Genomic DNA, 9,344 nt, shown 5'->3' on the forward strand with positions numbered 1-9,344 from the left:
TGGAAATGGCCTGCTTCCAAGCCAGTTGAAGTTGCAGAGCTGGTCAGCATTGGTGTGGTGCTGTATTGCATTACATTAATCTAAGAGATGAAACCGACATTTTAGCATAGAACAAACTGTAGCTACGTTTGCCCAGCGTTTCCAGAATACAGCAGCTTTAGCTTGCTTCAAAGAAAGATTCAGGCAATGAGTGTGATGCGTATGCAAATAATTCCACAGTCCAAGTATCTTCACTTTAAAAGTTTTAATTAAAATCAAAGAAAAAACAATCAACACAAAGATAAAGAGGAAATGTTGAAAGTACACAAAAAAGGGAAAGTTCTTGTATAAGATGTTTCTGTTTAAGGCTTACAGTACATATCTTGGTACATTTCTTTAAGTTTGATTATATGTTCTCTGCCATTGTATCCTGCTATTTGCAACCTCATCTAATAATTAATGTTTTTTGTAACTAACAGACTGACTGAAATTCTGTTACTGCATTATAAATATAGCTGAGCAATAAGGGTGTGCCATTACAAGTTAACTTTAGGGCATAAAACAGAATCTACCATTATTAATGTAGCTATGAGAAACTTGCGTCTTATTCAGATTAAGTAAATACTTATATCAGTTGACCATTCTAAGATGGGCTCTTGAAATACACACAGTGTCCTAAGTGCATATGTGTTAAGAAAAGCAGCACTTCAGTTAAAGATGCATGTCAGTAGTACAAGACTGTGTGTCTTTTACTGATTGTATTTTCCACAGCTAATTAGCTGTACATTTCATAGTACCAACGTAAGATTTCAGTGTTTGGCCAAACCTGGAGCGCTGACAGGACCCCCTGTTTACCACAGGGTGTTTCACTTCTCTGCTCCCATAAGTGCCTTGGTGCTCCTGTAAATGCCACGTATCTATAGAAGAGCAACACAGAAATATAAGGGTACGATCTGGCAGAGCGGTTGATGGAGGAAGCTAATTGTGACACTAAAGATGGCACTCTGGTGCCTGCCAGTTGGCACTTTATCTTGTGTGTAGTGTGTGCAGCTTAGATAGGACTGGCGAGAGTGTGCTGTGCTGCCAACAGATTTGGATTGGAGCTGACAGTGTGTTTTGGCTACTCCTGCAGTCTTTGGTTTGTTGTTGATCAGCTTCTTCTCTGTCTGTAAGCGGCCAGTCTCAATCACAACAGAGGAGATAAGCATGCTCAGGTTTGAGGCATCATGGTTGGACCCACTATGTTGTGAGCGCAGTGGACCAACCTAGTATTTTCTTTGTACTTTCTTTGAAGTGTAAAGCTTATTTTTGTACTTTTGTGTTCTGCATCCACCTTAAAAAGAAATCAGTTTAACAATGTAGCTCACTTAACTATTGTAGAAGCACTAGCATATGTTTATGGCCAATTAATCCCAAAAACTCTGTGACTTACCAGGCAACTAGGGACATTTTGGTGTCTTCCATTCCTGAGTGTGACCGTAGTGTTTGAATGACTGCCTGTTAGCTTTACTTTACAAGCTCCAGGAATGTGTTCACTTTGGTTCATCCAGCTCACAGTGGGACTGGGGTGAAGGGTAAACAACCCCAACTACATAAAACACACCTTCCCAAGCACAGGACAAGGAGAATGGCTGGCCCCCACCTTGTAAACGAGCATTGATAACCTTGGACCACTGGTTGAGTATACTGTATACTGCCTACAACCCAAGATGAGTTTGGAGTGGGTGACCACCACCACCACAAACAGAAATCAAAGCCACACTACAGGACCTGGGGAGCCATGAGCCTTTCCCATTATGTGATCAAAACCCATTTGAACACAGTGGTGGACAAATTCATACAAAGCAACTCAGCTTCTTCTACATGAGATGGCATTGCTGTCCACTGTCATTTATTCAAATGAAAATGTAGCAACATGGCAAAATACGTTGTGTAAGTATTGTACTATTTTATTCATCCTATATGAACTGCCATTTTCAATGACAGTGTGGCTTTTCAGCTGCTGATCTTCATGTTAATATACAGTAGATCTAAGCCAGAAACAGATTTTATAGAACTTAGCATCTTCATCATCATTAGGATGTTTAAAATGATTTTATAAAGTGAGGCTTAGTATAGAAAATTTAACCTTAAAAAAAACAATAATTCAAACAGAAGTCCAGAGATGGTAAAATAAATGATAAAAAGCCTCTGGTGTTGTTGGATCTCACTTTTGGTGTGGTGTGTCCTGTTGAAGCATCGACCCTTTTCTGTTGTTTTTTATTTGATTCTATTATTATTATTATTATTATTATTCTGTTATTTGATTCTGTGAACAGAACAATGTATTTAAAATGTGTTAAAATATTTGGTTCTTTTAGAATAACAGCAAGTGAAGCATGTTCTCATGAGTGAACGTCATATGTATACTTGTTTAGAAAAATATCTTTATAGACAGTAAAAAATGTGCAAAAGAATTCTTATGTACATTCCTATGAAAAGTGGCTGCACACTTCTGCCGTGCCCGCACTTACTGCTGTGATAATCCACTCACAGCCAGCTTGTGTGAAGCAGCGTGAAAGGGGCTTCTGCGTCACCGTATCACTTCATTATTGAAATGTCTTGGTCACTACTCACTACTCCAGTGTTAGCTGCAACCCTTCATAATGTTGGAGTCACATCTAACAAGGCTATGAAGCGTTTCCATATTTAGCTTATAGTAAAGTAATGTATAATTAATCTGCAGCCCAGCATGCTTCCAGAAACATGACGAGTGAAGCTGACAGAAATACTTTGGTTTCACCTCTTCCTGGTATGCATTTCCTTGTGTGAACATCAGTTTAACATCTTTTGATAATCACGGCTTTGTTTGTAATCTTTTCATCTTCTTGGCACGTGGGTTTGGGGACTTTTATTCCTTCTCTTTTTACCGCACTAGTAGAAGCTGTGTTTTGTTTTGTTTTATCCAATCTCCTCTTGTGTTTCACTTCAAGTAAATATAGTTTGTACGGCATTAAAGAAAGCTTTTATAGGGCCATACAGCCACGAATGGACACACTAACAAAATTATTTTTAAGGTGTATTACATGACCTTCCAGAATACAGACCTGCACTTAAAATGTTAATAATAAATACATTTGTTCTTGATCTGGTTTAGAATCCATTTGTTACTATTTTCCTCTAAAATTCCACCCACAAGTTCTAGGAATTTAGAAGTCACCTGTTATCTGTGCCCACACTATAATCATAATACTCATGAAAAGATAACCACGTCATGTGAGCCGGGTGCTGTTTAACGGTGTCACCTTCACTCTTCCCTCCCACACTCCTGCATGCCATTATAATCACTTTAAAGGTCACTTCACTGGGTTACCCTGAGTGTGCCACTTCAGTCAGGTTAGAAAAAAAAAGGTCTAAAATATCTTCAGACTTGAACAGTACTTTACCATTTGCTTTAGATTTCATAAAAAGTGCCATTGCGTTTCGAATGAAAACATTCAAACAGTCAATTTATAATTTTTTTTTCTTCCTGAGTTACAGTGTCAATAGCTAAAGATTTTATTTTTTACAAGTGGGGCAGAGAGGTGGGTGGCATTGCCCTAGCAAAATATTGATGATAGTATATGCACAAAGGCTGCTGGCATACAGTGGCATATGTGAGGAGGCTGAGGTTAAGCGCCCGTCAGGGGATGGTGTGGGAGGCCTATGTGAAACTGTTCTCAGGCTGCAGAAGTAATAATACATTTGGCAGAGGAGCCCATCGCACAGACTGGGAAAAATGTAGTGAGCAGCCTGGCAAAGCCATGGAGATAAGTCACTGTAAACAAAGAAAATGTATATGTATGAGGCATCATAATCCACTGCAAGAAGTGAACTTGTTGACATGATATAAAAAGACCAAAGGTTATAGCAATGACTGGAAAAATAAAAAGACATGCACATACGCACTTATGTAGAGAACTGGGATTAAACACAATCAGAGAACTCCGAACTGGGAACAGGAGGAAAGTTTTGGGCCCACAGAGTAAGCTTTAGAACATTTATTCATGTTGTGACATTTATTCATTATTTAATTGTATCACCTGATAGAAGTGACAATGCTTTTGAGACCTTCAATCATTAAACTTTAGTACTGCATGCACAGAGTGTTAAAAAATTAATTTGGTGAATCCTACTATTTTTGTCAAATATTTCAACAATTCATAACGTGATGTGAAATATAATGAGATCTGATAGTTCTGTTTGCCTTTTATAGCAGCTTTCATATCTGCCTGTCTTTAGGCCCTCATTATCGCTCTGTCTATGCAGTTATTTTCACAATGTTCCAACATTCATAATGAAGATGTTCAAATTACAAGTCCCTAATAACACTTAGTTCATGTTTGACAATTATACATGCAGTCATAAACACTAAGTGGTGTAGTGGTTAATTAAACCCCTTCCCAGTCACTGTCTTTTTGGCGTTGTGCATTTTGTTCTCATATCCAGTTGGATCTTCTTTTGGCACTTGGTGCAACGCCCCCAACCAAAATTACAAAGAAAAGAATGATACTGTAGTTTAAATGGCCAGTCGAAATATTTGTGAGTGTAACCTTTGATGGCCCGGCCTTCTATTCAGTAATTGTTAAGCCATGGGTGCTCACGTTCAATGCAGTTTTTGTTCCATCTTTGTTCCAAAATGAAAAGCCATTTACTTACTTACTGCTTCTGAATGAGATGTCTGCGCGAGGAGCATTTTTGTGCTTTATTTTGGGTAACTTTCCTTTACAATTCCAAACCCCTCTTTGTTTCCTTCAGTTTTAAACAGCTGCATTCCTTGTTTTTATTGGCGTCATGTGTTCTTAAGCAGCTGTCATTTAACAACGAGATGCACATGACAAAGAAATCAGCAATTCACCATCAACTTGACCCCATTTACACCTGTGTCTGTTTGTCATGACCTGTCTGTTTTTTTATAAAATGTTTGGAAAGAAATGAAAGAGAAAACGGTGAGCGGCTAAGAATTGTAAATCTGGCCATGGGCCGTAAATCATTTGGATGATATTGTTAGAAAATAAAAATCTACATATAAAATGAAGAATTAAATAACAAGTTCTCTGTTATTGGCAAGAATTGGCTTCTAATTAGCAAACTGGGTCTGAAGAAAAACCTGCAGCCACAGCGGACCTCCAGGACTAAACTGTGTTATCCCCTGCCTTAAGGGATAGGCTCCGGCCCCCTGTGGCCCTGTATCCTACAGAACTGCTCTGTCCTTTCATTAAGGGGTAGTGAAGGCCAGGATACACAGACAGTGCTGCACCTTTCACGAGTGCTCTTTTTAGGCCGGGTTTATACTTCACGCCACGCATGCTGCAGCGGATGCTCCTGCTACACAAGCGTTTTACTGTTTATACTTGTGCGCGTACTTTACGTAAATCTGGAAGAATCCACCAGGTGGGAGTGTGAGATATCACAGTGAGAACATGTTCGGCTTCGCTGTGTTGTGAATTGCCTGGAACATCCATTAAATTCCGATGACACCTTACCGCAATATCTCTGAAAAGGATGTTTAATGACTAAATCCATCAATCTGGGGATGTGCCCATTCCAGCTAGCATTGGGCACGAGGCAGAAACAATCCCTGAACAGGGCATCAGCTCAACTCAAGGTGAATACAAGCACTCACATACACACTGGCGTCATTTTAGTGTCACCAAATCTGCATATCTTTGGAAGGAAACAGGAGCACACTGAGGAAACCCAGCAGGAAAACATGTAAACTCCATGGAGGGAATACCAGCGACGTGACTCCCTGCAAGACAGCAGTGCTACGGCTCCACCACTGTGTCACCCCCCATGTGTGTAATTATTAACAGTATTCATTATTTAAACAAAATTAACAATTTATCTGTAAAATGTAATATACCTACTTTAATGCATTTCATGATGAAAGTGAAATCAAGTATAAATCTAAGGATTCTAAATGTACAGAGAATATCATACATTTAATGTGTTCTGTGTGGCGATTGCTGCTGTCAGGTCGGGAGGAGGCCCCAGATAAAAAAGACGGCACAAAAGATGGCATGTGAGACTTTTAAAATATATTGTGTCATTACGATCGGGAATATGAGACTCTTGAATATAAAAGCACCACGAATGCATCTGTATGTCGGCATTTTGCTTCACCACATTGAACCATTCATCAAACATCGAAGCATGCACATTGATTACGTAGGATCCTCAAAGCGGCTTTCTGTCACATGTAGATAGTAACCAGAGACTCTGACGTCACACTCCAACTTTTATCACACTGTGCCCCCCGACTTTTTGCTGGTACTGCAACTCGCGCACGTGTCACGTTAATTTCTGAGGACCTGCTCAGAGGCGGCGTCAAATGAACACTGGGAACACGTGGCAGCCATGATGCGTGTACGTACGCGTTCTGAGCGTGAAGTATAAACGAGCCCTTAGGGTGACTCCCCTTCCCTAACTAAAGCATGCTGCGGGAACAAAAAAAACTTTTTCTTTCTTTCTTTCTTTCTTTCTTTCTTTCTTTCTTTCTTTCTTTCTTTCTTTTCAAATGAAAATGGCCTGGACAAAAATGATGGGACAACAAGCAATTCCTGGAGCTCTAAATGAGACGTCTGCACCTGTCAACAGGTAGTTTGGCCCACTCGGCCCGAGCAAATGTTTTGAAGGGGGCCTTCTCCAGACTGCATGTTTCAGTTCTTTCCGACTCAAATCAGGGCTCATAGACGGCCACTTCAGAAGAGTCACATATTTTGTTCTTAGCCATTCTTGGGTGCTTTTAGCTTTGTGTTTTGGGTCATTAGCCTATTGGAGGATCCAGAACCTGCAACTGAGGAAGAGCCTTCTGACACTGGGCAGTACATTTCGCTCCAGAATGTCTTCATAGTCTTGAGATGTCATTGTTCCCTACATAGCCTCAAGGCACCGTGTGCCAAGAAGCATACAAAGCAGCCCCAAAACATAACAGAGCCTCCCTCCTCCATGTGTCACAGTAGGTATGATGTTCTTTTGTTGGAAAGCTTCATGTTTTCATATATGGACAAAGAGCCGACGGTGCTTGCCAGAAAGCCCCTGTTTTGTGTCATCTGTCCAAAGGACATTCTCCCAGAAGCATCATGGCTTGTCAGTATGCATTTTAGCAAATTCCAGTCTGGATTTTTTGTTTTTCTTTCTTCCATTGAGCCCACTTTCACTCAAAATGTAATTGATGGTGCAATCAGACACTGATGGACCTTGAAGTTGGAATTTAGCTTGTACAATACCAAAAAAGTTATGATGGTATGGAAAATGCCAAAAAAAAAATGCAGTGATTCTTAAACTTGCTTTAATTTCATTGCAGACAGTATGAACCCAAGATATTTCATATTTTATCTGGTCAGCTTCATTTCAGTTGTTAATATACATCCATTTGTGCATTTCAGGCCTGTAACACATTCCAAAAAAAGTTGTGACAGTAAAGCATTCACCACTTTGTAATGTTGCCAATCCTTCTCACAACACTTGAAAGATGTTTTGGCACTGAGGATACCAAACGATGAAGCATTTCAGGTGTTATTATGTCCCATTCTTCCAGCAAACACTTCTTAAGGTGTGCAACAGTACGGGGTCGTCGACGTCACATTTTTCATTTCAGAATTCTCCACACATTCTCGATTGAGGACAAGGCAGCACTACAGGCAGGCCACTCCTGTACCAGTACCCTCTTCTTCAAAATGGCTCTTTTTTCTAAATGGCTCATACGTGTTTGTTAAACGCCTTAAATTAAAACTAAAATGAAGCAATCAAGATGTGATTGACACAAAATCACTGTGGTGGTGTACAACGTCAAAATTATGAAAACTGTATCGCTAATTATGGACCTAAGTGTGTATCTGTAGTGGCAGAATGATAGTCAGTCTGTGACGTAGTCTCTCTACTAGGAGCCCAGACTGTTGCATTTGCTTTTAAATGCAACAATGACAGACAGTTTTCTGACCATACGCCTTTCATATGTTCTGGAAGTATGGGATAGGTGCTTAAAGAAAGGTAACAAGATAGCTAAGCCATAAACTGAAACTTTTCCTTTTCTGTAATATCAGGGTTTCTCTTTATTTTTACGTGAAGTTTTTTTGGTTTAAATTTTGCTAAAACTTTTAACAGGAAGATACTTGGACTGTGGACTTATTTGCCCACGTATCACACCCACTGCCCCAATTGTTCAGTGAAGGAAGCTGAAACAGAATTTTGGAAGTCTTGGACAATTGCAGCTATAAACACAATTGTATGCGACTGTAAGAATAAAGCAGGAAAACGGTAAATCAGATGATCGGCATGACAATTATACTTTGTGTTCCAAGCGCAATTTTATTCCTTTTTATTTTTTCCCGTAGATTTCTGCTCTGAAGAATGAACTGGTACAAATTCAGCAGGTGGTAGAGGACCTGGACAACATGCTTAAACAGAAATGAATCTCTTGAGTGAGACTTGTGGAGTGAAGGCTCTGCCAAAAACCCAGAAGTGGCACAGCCAGACCACCAAAAGGTGGTTTAGTTTTTGTGCGTCCAAGTTTTAATCAAGAACTCAATCAAGTATTCTCTCATTATTGTGGGATGTCAGCTTTTTATGAGATTTGATCTATTTGTAGAACTACGAGACTTGTGGGAGTTTTATTTCCGACCATCCGAAATTCATACTGCCTAAACTATTCCTTTGGCACCATTATGTTAAAGTTGGAGAAACTGGGAAGACTGTGTTCAGCAAAAACATTTACCGAATGTCTGACTGCTAGGAAGTCTTGGACTTGTTCAGCCAGGGTCCCTGCACGCCCAACAAGCTGCTTTTCTGTGAAGAGTTTATTTATCCTGGGCTAGCCCAGTGAGTGCGACTCGGTCAGCCTTAAGGTTATCACAATTCAAACTTGTGGATTCCTGTTGCAGGCGATTCCTCCTCAGGGGTTCCATGGCTTGCTTTATCCCACTGGCTGTAGGTCTGTGTGTGTTTAGCTGGTGGGAGAGGTTAGGTCATCGAGCAGCCTGAAATATTTATGGGCCAACCAGAAACATGCGGTGCATGCCGCATTAAAGGACACAAGACAAGTAAAATCACATCCGTTAGCCACAGCGGGGAGGGGATCTCCTCCGGCGGGACTAGCGCACACAATAGCTTAGGATTAGTTCTGAAAAGCAGACTGCAGCAATGTGACAACTGGAAGCCTTGTAGCTTCCAACAACATTTGTGACTCCATTATTACCAAAGAAGGGTTAAACTGAGGATCATGGCATCAGTGCAACACCCCAAAAGTGATTAGAAAAGGTTAATGGAACAGAGTTTCTTTAACAGAAGCCCATCATGCAGTGGAAAGAAGGAAACAACTGTTTAGGGATTTTTTTTTACTTCAT

At 40.2% G+C, this 9,344-nt stretch overlaps 1 protein-coding gene across 1 annotated transcript in view; it reads left to right on the plus strand.

Moving 5' to 3' along the window:
- The window catches only part of vars2 (valyl-tRNA synthetase 2, mitochondrial), a 105,925-nt gene extending 96,807 nt beyond the window's left edge, over window positions 1-9,118 (plus strand). Inside the window, exon 30 of the mRNA XM_028800536.2 lies at window positions 8,337-9,118. Coding sequence (XP_028656369.1) covers window positions 8,337-8,414 — 78 coding nt within the window. The 3' untranslated portion in view covers window positions 8,415-9,118. The remainder of the gene's footprint in view (window positions 1-8,336) is intronic.
- The last annotated feature ends 226 nt before the right edge of the window (window positions 9,119-9,344 follow it).

Source organism: Erpetoichthys calabaricus, chromosome 1 (assembly GCF_900747795.2).
Source record: "Erpetoichthys calabaricus chromosome 1, fErpCal1.3, whole genome shotgun sequence".
NCBI classification, from domain to species: domain Eukaryota; kingdom Metazoa; phylum Chordata; class Cladistia; order Polypteriformes; family Polypteridae; genus Erpetoichthys; species Erpetoichthys calabaricus.